General features: G+C 37.9%; 1 protein-coding gene across 3 annotated transcripts in view; it reads right to left on the bottom strand.

Annotated features, from left to right (window-relative positions):
- The window catches only part of MYBL1 (MYB proto-oncogene like 1), a 35,053-nt gene extending 17,681 nt beyond the window's left edge, over positions 1–17,372 (bottom strand). For 2 of the 3 annotated variants that reach the window (XM_066372448.1, XM_066372449.1), the window contains exons 1-5: positions 17,002–17,372; positions 8,874–8,979; positions 8,487–8,558; positions 2,121–2,213; positions 157–377 (exon numbers count right to left, since the gene is read on the bottom strand). In XM_066372448.1, coding sequence (XP_066228545.1) covers positions 157–377; positions 2,121–2,213; positions 8,487–8,558; positions 8,874–8,979; positions 17,002–17,021 — 512 coding nt within the window. In that variant the 5' untranslated portion in view covers positions 17,022–17,372. Of the gene's footprint in view, positions 1–156; positions 378–2,120; positions 2,214–8,486; positions 8,559–8,873; positions 8,980–16,709; positions 16,834–17,001 lie in introns of those variants that run through there. The other variant, XM_066372447.1, reaches the window with a different exon arrangement.
- Positions 17,373–20,581: the final 3,209 nt, after the last annotated feature.

The following is a 20,581-nucleotide window of genomic DNA, read 5'->3' as shown; positions in this document are numbered from 1 at the left end:
TATATTACAAATAGTTTCAAAGGGTTGCATATATTATACAGTCTAAATTTTAATTATCAATAAAAAAGTCATGGGGTATTTACAAATATATTTAATAGTAACATAATAAAGTATCAAGTTTAAGTACAGAAAATATATATACATTTATATAAGCACCTTCCAGGAAGTAGTTTGGCAATTTCTGCCCAACGATTTCCCAACCGCTTATGTGCTTCATAAATGATCCTGTCCTCTTCTTCTGTCCAGGAAGATTTCTTTACCTCAGGATTCAGGTGATTATGCCATCTTTCTCTACACTGCTTGCCTATTCTTCCTTTTAAATGTTTTGCAATTAAAGACCATCTTTTTGGGCCATATTTCTGAACTAATTCAATAACCTAAGAAATAGAAAAATAGAGTTTAAAAAAGCATTACCTTGACAGAATGTTAAGAACATAACTCACAAATACTTTTTAAAAAAATGCATTAAATCCAAGCCACAACTACAACTTAAAAAAGCAATTTTACTAATAAATACTCCTTCAGTATTTGTCAAGTTCAAAACTTGACCCCAAACTTATCTAAAATATAAGGTATTAATTAGAGTGACTTGTAAGCTAAATTGTTTTCATACAAATAATTTGAAATGGCAGTAAAAATGTTAAGACTTATGCATTTTCTAATCTTACATCTTAAAAAAGAAAAGCTTCAGCCTGACCAGGTGGTGGCACAGTGGATAGAGCATCAGCCTGGGATGCTGAGAACCCAGGTTCGAAACCCAGAAGTGCCCTGCTGGAGCGCAGGCTCACCAGCTTGAGCGTGGGGTTGCCAACTTGAGCGTGGGATCATAGATATGACCCAATAGTCATTGGGGTCACTGGCTCGGCTGGAGCCCTCTAGACCAGGCACATATGAGAAAGCAATCAATGAACAACTAAGGTGCTTGTCATCTCCCTTCCTGTCTGTCTGCCCCTGTCTGTTCCTCTCTCTTTCGCTAAAAATATAAAAAGAAAAGAAAAGCCTCAGCTGAAAGTCAAATAGATCAGTTTGGAAGCAGGAAGGAGCTACAGTTACTGTCTTTTCATTTCTTCCTTTCTCAAACTGAAAGGATCTAGAGCACATTTTAAAACCATTAGCCATGAAGTAAATTAAATCAGTTCTGAGCTTAATAAACTAACTTTTTTTTGAATGATAGTAAAAATGCTCTAATTCTCCAACTACATTAACTGTTTTATGCCAGAAAGAACATGAACTAAAGAGTAATTCAAAGTGGAGGACAGAAACTCTCCCATTCTTTTCAGACTTTTGTAATACAAAGAGTTATATTAGTTTTTAAATCATCCAACCCTGTGGAAACATGATGCTTTCATATCTATCTTATTTGGGGTCTCATTATAGGTCAAAAGGGAAAGTTGAGAATGATTTCCTTACATATAATGTTATCAGATAAAATAAAATTAAATTGTCTTAAAAATGTTAATTCAATTTTCAAAAAGAAACTATACTCTGAATGGTACTAACTTAAGCTCTAAACAAGGTACTAAACTGAGTATTTTTTACTTCCACAAACCAAACTCTCAAAGAAAATACCATATATACTTGGTTTAACTCAATTCATTAAAAACTACATTTCAAGACATAACTTATAATTCTTATGCAAGCAGCATCCAAAGAACAAAATCAAATTAAGGCCCTGGCTAGGTGGCTCAACGGTAGAGCGTCAGCCCGCGCATGGAAATCCTGGATTTGATTCCCAGTCAGGGCACACAGGAAAAGAGACCATCTACTTCTCCACCCCTCACCCTGCCCCACTTCTTCCCCCTCCCCCAGCCATGGCTCAAATGGTTTGATCAAGTTGGCCCTAGGTGCTGAAGATGGCACCATGGCCTCGCCTCAAGTGCTAAAATACCTCGGTTGCTGAGCAACAGAGTAACAGCCTCAGATGGGCAGAACATCTTTCCACAGGGGGCCTGCCCTGTGGATCCCAGTGGGGGTGCATGTGGGAGTCTGTCTCTCTGTCTCTCACTTAAAAAAAAAATCAAATTGATTTAAACTTATACTTTATGTGTCAAAACAATGTATTAGGAAGAAAACAACTAACCCACTTATACAGTGAAACAAAAAGAATATGAACATATTACCCTCTGATCTTCTTCTTTAGTCCAGGGACCCTTTATCAATTCTGGATTTAAAACTTTCTGCCACCGATGCTGGCACTGAAAATCAGAACGATTCTGAAAGAATTTAGATGATTTTATTATTGAACAATTTTCCTTCAGAAAGCAAACTTATGCCTCACAACCTCAAAAACAAAATCTTTAAGAAAAATGTATTCAACAGCATTCTTTAAATATGTAATATTTATTTTACATGCCTATGTCCCAATTCTTTTTAGTAGTGGCCAGGCTTAGACTACAAATAAAAAAATACATACTTGAAATTAAAGTGTTTGTTTCTACACTATGCCTTATAATACAGCAAGCAGCAAAGCTATATATAATACAAATACTGCCCATAAAAAATATATAGAAAGTTGAGAAATAAAAGTAAGTATACAGAAAACTATACAAAACAGATAAAAGAACTCAAACAGCACAGCAGTCTGGATTTATATAGTAGAGCAGTACATACCTCTACACAATTTTAAAAAAAGGTTAGAGCATCCACCCCACACACCAAGGTTGCAGGTTCAATTCCCAGTCACCACACGTACAAGAAACAACCAATGAACGCATAAATAAGTAGAACAACAAATTGATCTTTCTCTTTCTCTTTCTGTCTCCCTCCCTCCTTCTCTCTCTAAAAATCAGTAAAAATTAAAAAAAATATTTTAAACCCTAAAGGCATTGCTATAGCAGTACTACATGGTACTTAAAAGATGTTTACAAATGATGACCCCCCCTCAAGTTATCAAGAAAAAACTAAACATACATACATGGGAGATGTGCATTATATATCAGTTAAATTATTTAAGTGTTAAAGTTTAAAAGAACAACGAATTTACCAGGACTAAAGAAACCTTATGTAGAAACATCTCAAACTCTAAAAATAATTAATAATAAATAAATGAAGCCTTATTTTATAGTCAATTCATGATCTAGTAACTCCTACGTATAATAATGATGACGATAACAATAATAATATTGACTTCCGATCAAGACAGCAGCATAGATAGAGTACTCACACTCTCTGACCACTTCATCAAAATTACTATACTACAGAACAACTATCATTCAGAATCACCTGAAATCTAGCTGAATAGAAGTCCTACAATTAAAGAAGCCACATCAAGCCTGATAGGAGGGGCAGAGATGAGCAATGGCCTGATCCCACACCTATGTGTGGTAGTTTAAAATTGTGAGGGACATGTCAGCTGCGGAGGTACCCTCTGAGGAGTAAGAGGTCCCAGCCTCTCAGCCCAGGGATCCAGTGCCAGGAAGAGAAGACTCCATAACTTTTGGCTGTAAAAACCAATGGGGACTATGGCTAAGGAAGAGACAGCAGGTTGCTGGATTCCAAGGCAGCTCCTCTTAAAGGTCCTGCACAGAGACTCACCCGCTCTGAGCTCCACCACTGCGGCAGCAGCTTGAAAAAAAAACAAAACAAGGACATACAGGGAGAAACTGGATCATGGGGCATCAGGGCAAGAGCTGGGGGTCAGGGGAAGAGGCGGATTTCTGCCAATGTACTGGCAGAGGCCATTGTTCCTTTTCTGAGACACCCTCTGTCCCCCAGAGAGCTGACAGACAGGCATCATATTCCGGTTTCCATTAACCTGGCTCACACTGTTCACTGCCTAAGTGATTCCCTTAGACCCCAGCCCACCCAAGCCATTTTCAGTGGCTTTTCCAAACAACTAACCTGTCTTGAGTCACACTTAGGACTTTCCAAAACCTCTCAAACAAGCATCATCTGGCCTCTGCATACCCCACACCTCTTGCTAGTTGGCCCCAAGCCTGGCACTAGTGACAGCTAGCTGGCTTTGGTTCACAGCTTGGCCTCTCCTGGGCACCACCAAGTATAGTACAGGTAGTAGCCACCTGCACATCACTCTGTAGCTTGTGTGGAATGGCCCCAGGCAGGGCACAAACAGTAACAGATCTTGCACATCCTGGGAGGTCCCAAAGCCAATGCACCTGTGGACACTTTCAAAGCACTCTGGAGTACAACCCTACCACCTCCATGAGCGACACACTTAAGGGGCAGACTCGGTGAGCACCAAAGCCCCACTGAAGCAAGTCCTGCTCTGGAGGGTCAACTCCTGCACAGCAGCTTCTCCACTGTAGTCGCAACAAGTCCTTAAATCTCATCAGCCTGAGGGTCAATCCTTCCCAACAAACAAGGCTCAGCTACAACAGGACAGTACACACAGAACACACAGGGGTGCACCTGGAGCACCCAGCTCAGATGACTGGAGAGGCTGTGCTACTGGGCCCTACAGAACACCTACTACACAAGGCTACTCTACCAAGTCTAGGAAACACAGCAGTTCTACCCAATACATAAAAAGCACACAGGGGAAAGAAGAAAAAACAAAAACAAACAAAAGAAACAAACACAAGGAAGCAGCCAAAAAGCAGAAACAAAGGAACATGTTCCAAATGAAACAGAAATCTCTAGAAAAAGAACTAAACAAAATGAAGGCAAGCAAACTGCTAGATACAGAGTTCAAAACAATGGTTATAAGGATGTTCAAGGAACTTAGAACTTCAACAAAGACATAATAAGCATAAAAAATGACATAGAAATCATAAAAAAGAAACAGTCAGAAATGAAAAATACACTAACTGAAATGAAGAATAATTTACAAGGAATCAATAGCAGAGTACCTCAAGCGAAGAATGAAATCAGCAATTTGGAATATAAGGAAGCAAAAAACACCCAATCAGAACAGCAAAAAGAAGAAAGAATTTTAAAAAATAAAGATAATGTAAGAAGGCCCTGGCCAGTTGGCTCAGTGGTAGAGCCTGGTGTTTGGAAGTCCCAGGTTCGATTCCCGGCCAGGGAACACAGAAGAAGCACCCATCTGCTTCTCCACCCTTCCCTTTCTCCTTTCTTTCTTTTCCCCTCCCGCAGCCAAGGCTCCATTGGAGCAAAGTTGGCCTGGGCACTGAGGATGACTCCATGGCCTCCGCCTCAGGTGCTAGAATGGCTCTGGTTGCAATGGAGCAACACCCCAGATGGGTAGAGCATCGCCCCTAGTGAGCTTGCCGGGGTGGATCCCGGTCAGGTGCATGCAGGAGTCTGCCTCTTTGCCTCCCGGCTTCTCACTTCAGAAAAATACTAAATACATACATACATAAATAAATAAATAAAATAAAAAGATAGTGTAAGAAGCCTCTGGGACAACTTTAGGTATACCAACATTCACATCATGGAGGTGCTGGAAGGAGGAAAGAGAGCGAGAAATTGAAAACTTATTTGAATAAATAATGAGAGAACACTTCCCTAACCTAGTTAAGGAAATAGATATACAAGTCCAGGAAGCACAGAGTCCCAAAAAAGATGAACCCAAAGAGGTCCACGTCAAGACACATCATATTTAAAATGTAAAAGGTTAAAGACAAAAAGAGAATGTTAAAAGCAATAAGAGAAAATCAGTTAATTACCTATAAGCAAGCTTCTATAAGACTATAAGATTTCTCAACAGAAACTTTGCAGGCCAGAAAGGAGTGTCAAGAAATATTTAAAGTAATGAAAAGCAAGGACCTACAACCAAAATTACTCTACCCAGCAAAGCTATCATTTAGAATCAAAAGACATATAAAGAGCTTCCCAGACAAGAAAAAGCTAAAGGAGCTCATCACCACCAAACCAGTAGTGGTCCCTCATCTATCACAGGGGTTAGGTTCCAGAACCCCCCTGCAATAGGCGAAAATCTGTGAAGTAGCGACCTTATATTTATTTAATTATTTATATATTTTTAAGGCTTTATAAACCCTCCCTACACTCTTATAAACCTTTCCCACACTCTTATAAACACTTCCTATGCCCTTAAACACTTTCTACACTCTTAAACCCATGTAATTTTAACATAAAAAATAACTATACAACACAAAATCCTGTGATATAGCCAAAAATCTGCAGTACAAAATTAGTTATATACAATTAAAAAATCTGGCCCTGGCCGGTTGGCTCAGCGGTAGAGCGTCGGCCTGGCGTGCGGGGGACCCAGGTTCAATTCCCGGCCAGGGCACATAGGAGAAGCGCCCATTTGCTTCTCCACCCCCCCCCTTCCTCTCTGTCTCTCTCTTCCCCTCCCACAGCCAAGGCTCCTTTGGAGCAAAGATGGCCCCGGCGCTGGGGATGGCTCCTTGGCCTCTGCCCCAGGCGCTAGAGTGGCTCTGGTCTCGGCAGAGCGACCCCCCAGAGGGGCAGAGCATCGCCCCTGGTGGGCGTGCCAGGTGGATCCCGGTCGGCGCATGCGGGAGTCTGTCTGACTGTCTCTCCCAGTTTCCAGCTTCAGAAAAATACAAAAAAAAAAAAAAAAATCTGCGATACAGTGAGACCAAGAAAAGTGAACTGCGATATGGCGAGGGATGACTATATTATATAAAATGTTAAAGGATCTTCTTTAAAAAGAAGAAAAAATAAAGATAAAAAATATGAATAATAAAATGGCAATAAATACATATTTATCAACAATTGAATCTAAAATAAAACAAATAAGCAGAACAAAAACAAATTCATAGATACAGAGAACACTGTGACAGTTGCCAGATGGAGGGGGTTTGAGGGAATGGCTAAAAAGGTGAAGGGATTAAAAAACACAAATTGGTTGTTACAGAATAGTCATGAGGATAGATATAAAGTACAGCATAGGGAACATAGTAACATTCTAATAACTACATATGGTGTCAGATGGGTACAAGACTTATCAGGGTGATCACTTAGTAAGTTATATAATGTCTAATCACTGGTTTACATTGAAACTTATATTGTATGTTAATTGTAATTAAAAATTAAATAATTTAAGAAGTATAAAAAATAGTAATTTTTCATTAGTGATTCACAGTTTACAAAGATATTAGTTAATACACATATTTATAGATAATTTACAAGTATATAAAAGGATAATACAAATACTTTGTTTACCAATAGCTCTGCCTTTGTACCCAGTGGACTTCAAATTATTTTTATTCAAATTGGGCTTCATTTTTGGCTTCTGTACATAAGTACTGATCCATTCTAAGGCTATCACTTTCTTCAAAATAATTAGGTTGCTCCTGTATGTTCTTGTAGCATTTTTCTGTTTGCTTCATTTGCTTTTATACCACTGAAGTGAAACTAATAAAACTAATGTAAATAACTTTTCTGATTTAGCTTGCACTTATTGAACATACGCTAAATGTCTGGAATTATGCCAAACATCCTATGGTATTTCTAATTCTCACAAAAATACTGTAAAACCAGTATTATTATTTACACATTATAGATAAGAAAGATGAAGATCAAAGAGGTTAAAGTTTTTCTAAGCTAGTAGAACTGACATTTGAACAGTTCAGATTGACTCCAAAACTAATGTTCTTTCCATTATTGGGCTCAATTTCCAGGTTATACAAAAAGGCATCATAACAATATTTAAAAAGTAAACAGCGGTGGCACAGTGGATAGAGCGTCGGACTGGGATACTGAAAACCCAGGTTCGAGACCCCGAGGTTGCCAGCTTGAGCGTGGGTTCATCTGGTTTGAGCAAAAGCCCACCAGCTTGAACCCAAGGTTGCTGGTTCCAGCAAGGGGTTAATCCATCTGCTGAAGGCCTGCGGTCAAGGCACATTTGAGAAAGCAATCAATGAACAACTAAGGTGTTGCAACGCGTAATGAAAAACTAATGATTGATGCTTCTCATCTCTCTCCATTCCTGTCTGTCTGTCACTGTCTATCCCTCTCTTTAACTCACTCTCTGTCTCTGTAAAAAAAATAAATTAAAAAAAAAAGTAACATAGGTAACTTGGTTTCTGAAACTCTAAAGTAGTCAATACAGAAATTAAAACACAAATCTTTGCCTCACTACCTACAGTGTAGTAAGGAACAAGTAAAAGTATATGTGAAAGTACTTTGTAAATTGTAATATTAATGCAAATAAATAGTATATAAATATCAGTATGGTAAACTACTAGTTAGTATAAATCAGTTAACACTTTAAAATGTAAGCATTTTCTGACAAACTTTTCAACACTTTTCTAATTTTATTAATTAGCTATCAAATATTTTAATATATTTATCTCAAAACATTTGACCATTTAATCAGCAAATACTTAAAAAGACTTATCAAAACATAGTATCATTTTTGTTTTGGATTAGTAATCTTTTTAGGCCCCATGGATAAACTAATGACTAGAAAATCAGATTTTGTAAGCCATTAGCAACTATCGGAGAACCAGAATAAGAGATGTTTTTGGAAGAAAATTTAAATCTAAAATAGTATAAATACATTTTTTTAAAACAGCAAATTTAACTCAGTTATGTAAATCATCCATTATATATAAAAACAATGTTTCACTTACCTGAAGATGACTAGCAATTAGAGTCCAATCATCAGTTCCATGTTGTTCAACTAACTTCTTTAACTTATCATCCTATTAAAACAGGTATAAATATTAGAAAGCTTTCTCCCACCCAATTCCTCTATCCCTGAATTTAGATAATTCTCCAATGTCTTATCTGGTGGCTATTTTTAGAACGACTAAAACCACTATAATACAAGTTCTCCCATTTATTATACTGTTTCTGTCCGTCTCAATGTCAATCTACTATTCACATCTCTGGCTGAAGAAAAATAATGTACAAATTAGTTAATAGGTAATTTTTCTCCTGTTTTGTTTTTAAATATTTTTCCTATCTAGAATAGTATTAATACAGGTATGTATTAGTAAACTTTATCAGATAATCACCTCATCTCTGGTCCATTTTACTCTGTTCCAGAGTTTCTTCAATCCTTTTTGTTGTGGCACTTCATAATCATGATCAGCATACTGAAGGTCATCATCCTCATCCTCACTAAAAAAACACAATTGTGACATAAAGAATTTTATTTAACTTTATAAATTCAATCATTGAACCTATACAGGTATGACTGAAGGAGTCACTCAGACTAAAAGGCATATATTCAAGAAGAGTGTTCAAAGTATAAAAATATTCAAGAGACATACACTGGAGAGGAGCAATAGTTCATACTAACACCAGAGATGAGGGTGGATAAGCCACCAGAGTCCAAGTGGCAACCTCTATGTCATGCTAAGGAGTTTGACTTTTATTCTTTATTCAAACTTTGTCCTATGAGTTAAAGAAATTTAAAGGAGTGAAATATAAATATTTTGTGTTTCATGCCTGGCTTGTGATGGCACAACGAGTAGATCACTCTGGGCTTGCCTGATCAAGGCACGAACTACAAGCAACCAATGAACAACTAAATTGAAGCCACTATGAGTTGATACTTCTCACTACCCCCTCCTCTCACTGTAAAATCAATAAATAAAATCTTTACAACCCCCCCCCCCCAAATATATGAGAGGCTGTGCTTGGGTAGCTCAGTTGGTTAGAGTGTTGTTTTGATAGGCCAAAGTTGTAGGTTTGATCCTCGGTCAAGGCACATACAAGAAGCAACCAATGAGTGCACAACTAAGTGAAACAAAAAATTGATGCTTTTCTCTTTCCCTTCCCTTCTCTCTCTAAAGTCAAGTTTTTTTATTTTAAAAAGAACTATATGAGAAATATACAAGTGGATATATTTATATAGAACAGAACTGTCCAAAGAAATGTAATGCAAGCCACATATGTAATTCCTAATTGCCACGTTAAAAAAAAAAATTGAAAGAGGTGACATTAATTTCAATATTATTTAACCCAAATAATTTAAAAATTTATCATTTCAACATGTAATCAACATAATCATGAAATATTTTACGTTCCTTTTTTTCTTACTAAAGTCTTCAAAATCTGGTGTATTTTACAGTTACATGCATCACGATTCAGACTAGCCACATTTAAAGAGTTCAACAGCCACATGTGGCTAGGAACTCTCCTATTGTGGAGAGGGGATCTAGAAGGCAACTGGGCACATGGACCTTCTGCTCAGGTAAGAAGTCTAGAGCAGACATACAGTTTTGACAATCACTAGCATACAGAGAACAATTAAAGCCATGAGAGCAAGAGGCCCCAGAAAAGAAGGTAGGCCTTTATAATAAACTGAACTAAACAATTTTGAGTAGCCAAGGGACTCAAATCATCAGGATCTGAAAATAACATAAGCTAACATTTAAACTTCTAAAGTACCAGATGTGGTAGTCTATAAAATTTCTCTCCTAAAAACCCACAATAACTCCAGGAGGGGATTATTATTATTATTTCCATTTTATAGAATAGGAAACTTACAAAAGTAACTTCTTGCCCACATTTACACAAAATACAGCATGGCTTAACTCCAAAACTCACTACTTAACCACTTTATATACCATACTAGAAAAATAGGTAAGAGGATACCAAAAAGCTGGAACATCCCAAAGACAAACTTTAAGCACATTCTGATATCAGAGCAAGGTTCTAGTTCTAATTCAACTACTCATTTTCTTTCCATGAACATATTAGTCTCTCACGGCTTTAGTTTACCTACTTGTAAAATTAAGATAATACCACCTACCTTAAAGTGCTGCTTTAAAATGTAAATGAAAAAACATATAAACACCTTATATAGCATGCGGCACAGAGAGATGGCTCGGTATTATTATGTGCATAAGCCGATTGCCTAACAATATTCAAAATTATTTTGTTTCAATAGATTTAACTTTCCAAAAATTCATTCTGATTTCAAATAGCAAAAGCTTGATTTGTTTAAACTTATTATAATATATATATTTAAGAACATATAGGTAGTTCCTAATACTAGATGCAATTTCAGTCTTACAAAACTGAAAAACAAAGGCCTAGATTTAATATGTACTATCTACAAATCCTTTGTAGAAACTTCTCATTTTCCTTGATTTATCAATTCCATAGGACCAAAATTCTTCATATCTGACCAAGGAAGACACTAAGATCCCATTCCCTACCTATAATATTTATCTGCTATCTGCTTATTTAATTAACGCAGTTCAATATTCCAATGCTTTCTCTAAAGCCAATGTCTATTTGTAACAATAATCTGCCAGTCCTACTTCCATGTTTGTTTTGTTAAACTATGCTGAAAATAAAAACACAAGAAAATACCTGCTACGTGCAGCCATCTTCAGCTATCAGAAATATCAACTGATTAGCCAAGATTACAAATTATTAAATTGGAGATATCTCAATATCCAATGACTTCATAAATTTCTAAGGCAGCTACTAAATCAGATAAAACACCATACCAAAGCCTTCTGTCCAATTTGTATGTACTCATGGCATCTATCCTTCCTTCTTAATGCCCATTACACTTGCCAACCTTCCCAACCAAATAGTAAGATCAGTGTGCAGACTATGTCTAATATGTTCACCTCTCTACACCAAACACAGTGCCCACCATTCATTATGTATGTGTAAAATTAATGATCTTCCTTACTCTTTCACCCTTCCAAGTGCTCTGGATTCCAAAATTACAAGTGGATTTGAGGAAGAAAATGTTTTTTAACAAATGAAAATACCTCTAGGAGGAAGTGAAAGGCATTCCCATTTGTTAAAAATGACTTTCAAAATCCAAAGGCACCTCCAAGTGGTAGAATGTAAAAAGCAAAACCTGCTGAAACAAACATGAAAAAAATACTCAGTACAGAGGGTTTCTTTGGGGTGTCTACTAATGTTGCCAAACCTTTCCTAGAACTGTCCCCAACATTACCACTTCCTGCCATCCCAAACAGCCCTCAGTTGTGCTTTTCACAGGTTTCTCTCTTCTTCCCTTCCCTCAGATCCCAACAGCTTCCACAGCAGCATTTTAAGACTGCTTTAAAAATTAGGTTTATAAATCAAAACAATTTTCAATTTGGGGACTTGCCCAAATAAATCTTGAGTATTCCCAAAAATATCTACATCATATTTAGTCTGTACAAAATTCACCTTAAGGTTCTTATAAAAATATTTTAAGTTAAGGATATGAGTCCAAAAATATAACTTGGGTCAAAAAAGTAATTTTCCTGAAAACTTTTTCATTTTAATTTTAAAATTCTCTTGTTTTTTTAACCACATTCTTGGTCCGTAAGAAATTTGTATTTCTACATGAGGTTTCATTCTCTGTTTTGCAATTAGCATAATCATTAATTTCAGGCAGAGTTAGAGAGCTCAGAGTTCAGGAAGCTGGGTGTTTGAGTGGGTGAGTGTGAGGGAGGATTAAAGTAGAATTCTTAGAATCATCTCTCTACCACTGGGACTTTCCTAGAGTCTATCTACCTAGCTACTTCTTAGTTTTAGCATTATTTCTATATTATTTGATTGTTGAAAAGATGGCATAACTTTTCAATTACATAATATGACAGAAAAAAATAGAAACTTATCAACATCACAACAGAAAGATGGCTGAGAATACCAAGTTTGTCAAGAAAATAAAGAAACCTCACCAATATTCCAATTTCACCATTTAACAATTCACAAGTTCCATTGCTTAATAATCGCTATTTTTCTGATTCCCACATCATCTTTTAGCATTTCTATATCGTAACAATCAATGCTGGTAAGATGCTATAAATAAAATCTTCCTACTGTGTAGATAAACCACTCCTTGCCTAGGGAGGTGAAATAATTTCTGCAGTCACAAGCAGAAATAGAAGAGAAAGTTGGTCTCAGAATCTTATCCAGGTCTTGGTTTACAGAATTATTCTGTCAGTTTTATTTTTTTGAGTTGAGCATATTATATTTATGCTATAACGAACTGTTAATATATAACCTAAGGACTACAGTCAAATGGAAAGGGTTTTATTAATTATGAATGAAAAAAGTGATCAGGGTGATTATGATACAGCAAAATGAAGCATACACATACAAAAAAAATTACTATGACTCATTATACAAGTTAGATGGTTAAGAGTAACTTCACACTGGGGTGTAAGCTAATAGGATATGACAGTCATTTGTGAAATAATACACAACTATTCACACTTATTGATATTAAGATAAAATATTTGAGAGAAATTCGATTTTATATGCCACCAATTACACCTAAAAAGAGTAAAATGAGGCAGCCAAAGAAAGAATTTGAGAATGTTTTAAAATTATTTTTATTGAAAACAAACTACTGGTTGAAATTGGAGAAGCATCAGTAGTTTTATAAAATTTGTTGATAAAAATCACTTCAATTTGGCTCTGGCCGGTTGGCTCAGTGGAAGAGCATCGCCTGGCATGTGGAAGTCCCAGTTTCAATTCCCAGCCAGGGCACACAGGAGAAGCGCCTATCTGCTTCTCCACCCCTCCCCCTCTCCTTCCCCTCTACCTCTCTCTTCCCCTCCTGCAGCCAAGGCTCCATTGGAACAAAGGTGGCCCAGGCGCTGAGGATGGCTCCCTGGCTTCCACCTCAGGCACTAGAATGGTTCCTGCCACAACAGAGCAATGCCCCAGATGGGCAGAGCATCGCCCCCCCTGGTGGGCATGCCAGGTGGATCCTGGTCTGGCACATGCGGGAGTCTGACTGCCTTCCTGCTTCTAATTTAGGAAAAATTAAAAAAAAAAAAACAAAAAAAAAACTTCAATTTAATCATATTTTAAATCACAAACCGTATCAAAAGAAATCTTTATCATAATCAAAAAATACATTTTTAGTATACTGTCTTGACAGAAAGTGCACTTTTTAAAGTCCAATTGAATCCAAAGTATGAAAATTTACCAGGTTAATTTAATACAGTGAAATCAGGCCACCCAGTGGCAAATATGATGTATTGCATACAAGAATATTTTTCCCCAAATCTTGACTGAAAACTAGCATTTTAGTGAGACAAATTTCACTTTATTTGACCATTATTAATAGCAATACTGAAGTAAATAATGAAGAGTTCTACATAGCTATCCATAAACAAAAGCAATGTGAGAACATTTCTATTTTATTCCATTATTGTATATATTTTAAATGAGGTATGATTATTACAGAAGGTTTCAAAATGATATCTATATGAAAGTATAATAGAAGTTACCTTACAGACCATAAAATTTAAACCCCTCACAACAACAGGTTAAAAAAAAAAAACAACTGGGATACACAGTTACTTGCTTTCCCAAAACAATGTTGCCAGTTAATGACAAAGCTGATTTTTTAAAAATCAGTTCTCATATTTCAATATTCTTTCACCCATAACACCCATTTTGCTGGAGACAACATAGTAAAATTGCTTCCTACATACAATGTACTCCACTGATAAACATCTTCTAATCAAGAGCCAGCTTTTAGCTTTTTAGTTTAGTGTAGTCACAGGTCATCTCAAGTGTAAATACACACCTGAATCTGTTACTACATAAAGAGGCCTTTGGCTTCTAAATGACATTTTTTAAAGTTTATTTTTAAGGGTAGAACTGACTTTAAAAACAATTAAAATTACTTACTTAATACATAAATATGTTTAAAAATCAAATACATGTTCATAATAGATACGCCCATTTTAGTGTAGTCTGCAAATTATGTCCTTAAAACCCCCGGTGGGATCTGTAACTATTTAAAGCCACAAAATTAAGTGAGCCTTTTCCTTTATGTATATATAGATATAGCTATCTTAAAGATTATAAAAGCCAACATCCTTCAGTTGTTTTCACACTTGAGGTAACAATGTTTTACTATTTTTTCAGATCGTACAGAAAAAGTATACTACAGGATTTATGCCTATAGTCTTATGCAAAACTTTTATACAGCAAAGTATAATTTTCACTCAAATACTTAAATAGTTGTCTAGTGGAAATCTTTAAGTGACAGATTTCCTTTCTCTTTCAATTCTGAATAAGGTTCATATTTAATAGTAAGCTATTTAGCAAAAAGACTTGAAACTAGACTTTGCTCAGTGATTAAAATATTTCCCCTTCAAAACATTTCATTCAATTATCTTTTAAGATAATTAAGTCATATTTCTATATAGAAGAAATATAATTTAGAACATGAAATATTCAAGTATGAGAACCCATTCAAAGATGGTAATTTCTCACCACATCCTCTACCTGAATCTCCCCTAGGGAGTTTAACTTCACTATGTTTAATTACTCCAGATTTATGACTCTTTAAGTCATTCTATAATATATATTTCAATTAATTTATACAGCAAACAAGGAATAAAAGTAAACAGTACAATTAATATTTAGATCTCAAAGTTCACAGTACTAGAAAACTAATACAGAAAATTAATAATTTATTTTCTTAGTCCATTATTATGAAGCATACCCAAATTATGAAGCAAACAGAAAACGAATTGGAGAAGGCAAGGTTCTGATATCCAAGCATCCCTGTCTAACCATAACTAAATGCAGATGAGAACATTAGCCAAGAAACTATTTTGAGTAAGGTTAACACCAGTACTGATAAGTAGATAATGCCACGTTATAGTCACTTGTCACTTTGCTTAAAGAAGCTGCTGTATTTTAAATCTTTTTGTGTATTCAAAAGAAAACACCTAAACCAGTACCTCAATAATAATAATTACAGGAGATTTTAAGATCTATCTTTTCTGAAATTGAAGACATTAATTAGGTCCTGGCTATTCTAGATCAGTGATTCTCACCAGGGTGATTTTTGCCCCCAACAGATATTTGGAAATATTTGGAGATCATTGATTTTTCAGGACTGGGGATAATGGGGTGTTACTGGCATCTACTGTTTTTAGGCCAGGGATGTTGATGAACATCTTACAAATCACAGGTGAGCCCTTCTCCGCAAAGAATTATCTGATCCAAAATATCAACAGTGCAGGGTTGAAAACCCTGTTCTAGAAATGTGGGTTTCTATATATGTGTGTGTGAGTACATCTGTTCCACCTCAAGACTTTGACCTATACTGAAATTGCTACAAACTAATAAACTAACAAAGACTTAATTATATTTTATGCTACTTTCTGCAAATACATCCTACATACAGCAGATACTTAATAAATGAATAAGGCAATGAATACTATGCGTATTATTACCAATTTTTAACAGAAATGTGCAATGAATGAATCCTGATACTAAATTTCAACTTAATAAATACAAGTCTAGTTAAGACTTTGAGGTAGTGGATCTAGAAATAAAACCATTCAGAAATTGTGCTAAACATCTTTTCAGGTTTATTAACACAATTAAAAAACAACCTAGTTTTTTGTCTTCAGTAATTACTACACACAATTTAGGAGTAGCTACTATAGTTAACATATACATAAAAGTCAGATGCATAAATTCATCCTAGCAAGTTTTCAAACAAAAATGTGCCTTACCCTTGTGCAATCTTAGGTACCGTCAGAGCCAAACATGGACACTCACAATAGTAAGTTAATCAAACACATTGTTTTATTTTAAGATCAAGCTACTGGTAGTGTGACATCTTCCCAAAAGATTTTAAATATATACACATAAAGCTGAGAATATAAGTATCGTAATTACAGAAGACATCATAAAGGTCCTCTCAACTATTCCTCAGATTTTTTAAACCTTTCAGGTAGCACGGACGGCAGAGGAGTACCCACCCAGATTTACTACAGGGTTCCTATTTTAACTGGTAGTGATTCAGGGAAAAAGAGTCCCTCTGAACAACATTTTCAAGTCATCCAGGCAGGGCATTACCACTTTTCTCTGCGTACTGTATTCCTCAAAGCGCAGAGACTTACCTGGCAAGAAACTCCCCACCAAGAAGTGGCTGTGAGAGATTAAGAGGAGTATCAACTCGAAGGCACCACCTGGGCATCTGTTAATCACTTTCTGCGTCTAAAACACACTGGTCCCCAACTCGGCACACGTCACGGCTGCGCTGCGGGCCAGCCGGGCCAAGGTGGCTGTGGAGCAGCGGGAAGGGAACCCCTGCCCGGCCGGGGAGGGTCTGGGGGGGGAAGCGGCGGGAAAGGAAAGAGAATCTGGGCCGAGACTGTGCCGACAGGCCTGGGTGAGAGGGATGTCACCCACCTGCGCGACCTCTTCGCCATCCTTCAAGTACCGCATAGGCGCGGGCTGGGCGGGGACGCAGTTCAGCCTCCTCCAGCCTCAGGCGAATGCTCCGTTTCCCCGACCCTCCCGCCGATTCCCTCGCTCGCTCTTCGAAGTCACCGAGTGCGGAACGCACGTCCCCGGCGGGGCAGGACGAAGGGATGGAGAGGCGGACCGAGACCCGCCCCCGTGCCGCAGCGCCGCTCCTAGCCCCGACCCGACCCGGTCAGGGATGCCCCCGACATGTCAGTAGGCGCGCTCCCGCCCTCCGCCGGCCCCTCCCGCCGCCTCTCAGTCTCCTAGCCGCGGGCGCCGACCCCCGCCCTCTCCCCGCAGCCGGCAGCTCTGAAGGGCTCCCAGCCTCCTGCAGGGTTTTGTCCCCACCGCTGAATCTCGCGCCTAGCCTTCCTCCGGAGCCGCCGTTTGAATCTGCGCACGCGGCCCCAAACCTCATTGGTTGTGGCTGCTGCACGCGACGGGGTGGGGCGGGAAGAGCGCGCGCGACTGGGGGCGGGGCTGGGACCCGGGAAGCCAAGACTGGAACTCGCGGGAGTCAGAACGGCGCTGGGAGCCGAGGGGTGGGGCCGCGGGCGGGGCTCGCGGCCCAGCTGTGACAGGCCCCCGGGCGCGCCGGGCGCGAGCAGGAGGGCGCGGAGGGCCGCGCGGGGCCTCCTGGGGAAAGGCGTTCCACCGCTGGTCGGGAGACGGGGCTGGGAGTGGCGGCCCGAGCCCAAACTTCCCGGGGTGCGCGGATGTGCCCCGGGAATGGGGCGATCTTGCCCAGGCATGTCTCTGCAGCCTTCTCTTGGCCACGGGTCCTCACTCCTCGGCTGTATCCCGCCTCACTAGTTAGGAGACGCGGTCTTTGGACAGCAGACAAATCTAACCATCAAATTGGGGCGGGGGGGGGGGGTACGGCCGTAACTGTTGAAGCAAAAATGTGAGCTATTTTTGCCCAGACGTCAGAACTGCTGGAGAAGCGAACACTCTGTGGCAGAAAACTGAATGGCAATAATGAATAGTAGTGTGACAGAATTTTTAAAAAGTGTTTAGCTGGAGACGTGCGTGGAACGGAAAAGGGGAATAATCCAGATCTGCGGCAGGTCTTCGAAGTGCGAGAAATAACCGATGTGCGCAGGGCAGGAGCCCTGATCCAGGAGAACTGTGCAGGAAGTCGAGCTGGCTGGGAATTTCGCCCAGACGGAAGAGTACGTGGTCAGAGGAACTGACCTTCCCTCGCGGTAGAGACGGGAGGAGAGGGAACGGCACCAGAGGAGCGTTTAGCAGTTGCACCTACTTTAGAGGTTTCAAATCTACATAGTAACTACGAACTGCTCAATACAAGTAGCATTAAAGTGGAGTAACTACAGTAACCATTAGAAATGGTAAGGGATCCAACCTGGAATGCTGAGGTCGCCGGTTCAAAACCCTGGGTTTGCCTGGTCAAGGCACAGATGGGAGTTGATGCGTCCTGCTCCTCCCCCTGTTCTTTCTCTCTCTCTCTCTCTCTCTCTCTCTCTCTCTCTCTCTCTCTCTCTCTCCCCCTCTCTCTAATAAAAATGAATAAATAAAATAAAAATAAAAAAGAAATGGTAAGGGATCCATATTTGCAAGATCTCTATTGCATAGAGTACTAAACCACACGTTAATGTTGTAACAGACAAATATTTTGCTATTTTGAAATTTTACCCATCACTTTTTGCAAATCAGAGATGCAGGTGCAAGTGTGAATTAAAAGGACCTTGCATGCACTACTTTCAAATTTTAATACATCTGCCTTTTTATAGTTCCTTTTTCTCAAGGTTGTACAGCTTCTGGGAAGGAAGGTAGACAGCTTTTAAATCATTACTTACTGTGCTGTTGGTTCACTTTTTGTTTAACCTAATTTAGAAAGTAATGTCATTTGAAGCAGTGTTTTCTTATTTACTCCTGTGTGATACGTTACTCCGCTTATTTAATGTAACAGGAATTTAGAGCTTGAAGGCAGGCGTTTTAGATTTTGACAGTAAACGAAATTCCTCTCATTTTAGAGGTAGGAAAAAATGTAATTCTTCAGAAAGATTGCAAATTCATGTAAATCAGTTATAAAAAGTGTGGAGTTAAAATGGCTCACAGTTGTTTGAAAACACATACTCAGATACAAACCTGGGGGTTGTTTTTTGTTTTGTTTTAGCAAAACATTTAATAAAGAAGCTTTATTCAGAGTATATAAAGAACTCTAGATTCACTAATGAGAAAAAAAATAAAAAGGAAGAAAAGATTAGAACAGACACTTCACCAAAAAAGATATATGTGGCAAATAAACCACATGAAAAGTGTTCCACATCATTAGTCATTAGAGAAATGCAAATAAAAACCACAATGAGATACTACTACATAGCTCTTAGAATGGTAAAGAAAAAAACACTGACTATACAAGTGTTGATGAAGGTGCTAAGCAAATACAACTTTCATACAATGCAAATGTTTATAATGACTTTATTAGTAATCACCAAAAACTGAAAACACTTAAAGGGACACCCCCAAAGAGTTGTTTTGAATATCTATTAATGCTTCTCAAGTTTTCCAGTGAAGTATAGGGGGCTGAATACCCAGGGGTTGGAGATAAATGGTGGGAATTTCATTAAGAACTTTTTTTTTTTTTTTAACTCATGGAAACTTTTTTTCCTGCTCCATGACAAATACATTCATGTTTTTAATTATAAAACTGATTTTAAAATCATGTGCCAATTTACCTTTTTCCTCCAGCTCCTTAAATAAATTGCTTCATTATTAGTAAATAAATGAGCAGGAAGGTGCACCTTGCTCATCCTTCACTTGGCTACACCTACTTCTTATCTTTCTGCAAAGGCCAAATACTCCTAGGTTTTGCTTCTCTTAGTTTGAAATGGTACCCAGTTTATATGGTACCTAAGGGACCATCCTTTTAATGGAATAGTATTAACCATTCCCATAAGTAGATTCTTGTCCCTTCTATTAATTGCTAGACCCCAGGCCCTAGAATAGTGACACAGGTGCTTGATAAATACAATAAATGTAGAATGAATGAAAAAAGGCAAATAATAAACAAGTACATAAATATTTATGCTCACAAGGATGCAAAAAGTACAAGTTAAAATGGATTTGACTACCATTTTATGAATACTAAGGTAGAAAACGTTTTCTAAATCCTGCCAACAAAGTTTGAATAATAATAGTATTGAAACTAGTATAATCCTTTTGGAAAGCAATACTGAGCAAAAGCCATTAATATGGGCATAAACTTTCACAGATTTTAGATTTTATCTTAAAAATGTCATTCAATACATGTAAGCAAAAGTGCTTGAATGCTTATAGTAGTATATTTCATTAGGACCCCAATTTGGAAGCATTCACATTTTGAGAATAGTTTAAATCAGGGGTAGTCAACCTTTTTATACCTACTGCCCACTTTTGTATCTCTGTTAGTAGTAAAATTTTCTAACTTCCCACCGGTTCCATAGTAATGGTGATTTATAAAGTAGGGAAGTAACTTTACTTTATAAAATTTATAAAGCAGAGTTACAGCAAGTTAAAGCAT

This window comes from Saccopteryx leptura, chromosome 3, assembly GCF_036850995.1.
Source record: "Saccopteryx leptura isolate mSacLep1 chromosome 3, mSacLep1_pri_phased_curated, whole genome shotgun sequence".
NCBI lineage: Eukaryota > Metazoa > Chordata > Mammalia > Chiroptera > Emballonuridae > Saccopteryx > Saccopteryx leptura.
Note: the sequence above shows the minus strand (reverse complement) of the source record. Positions and strands in the feature narration are given on the sequence as shown.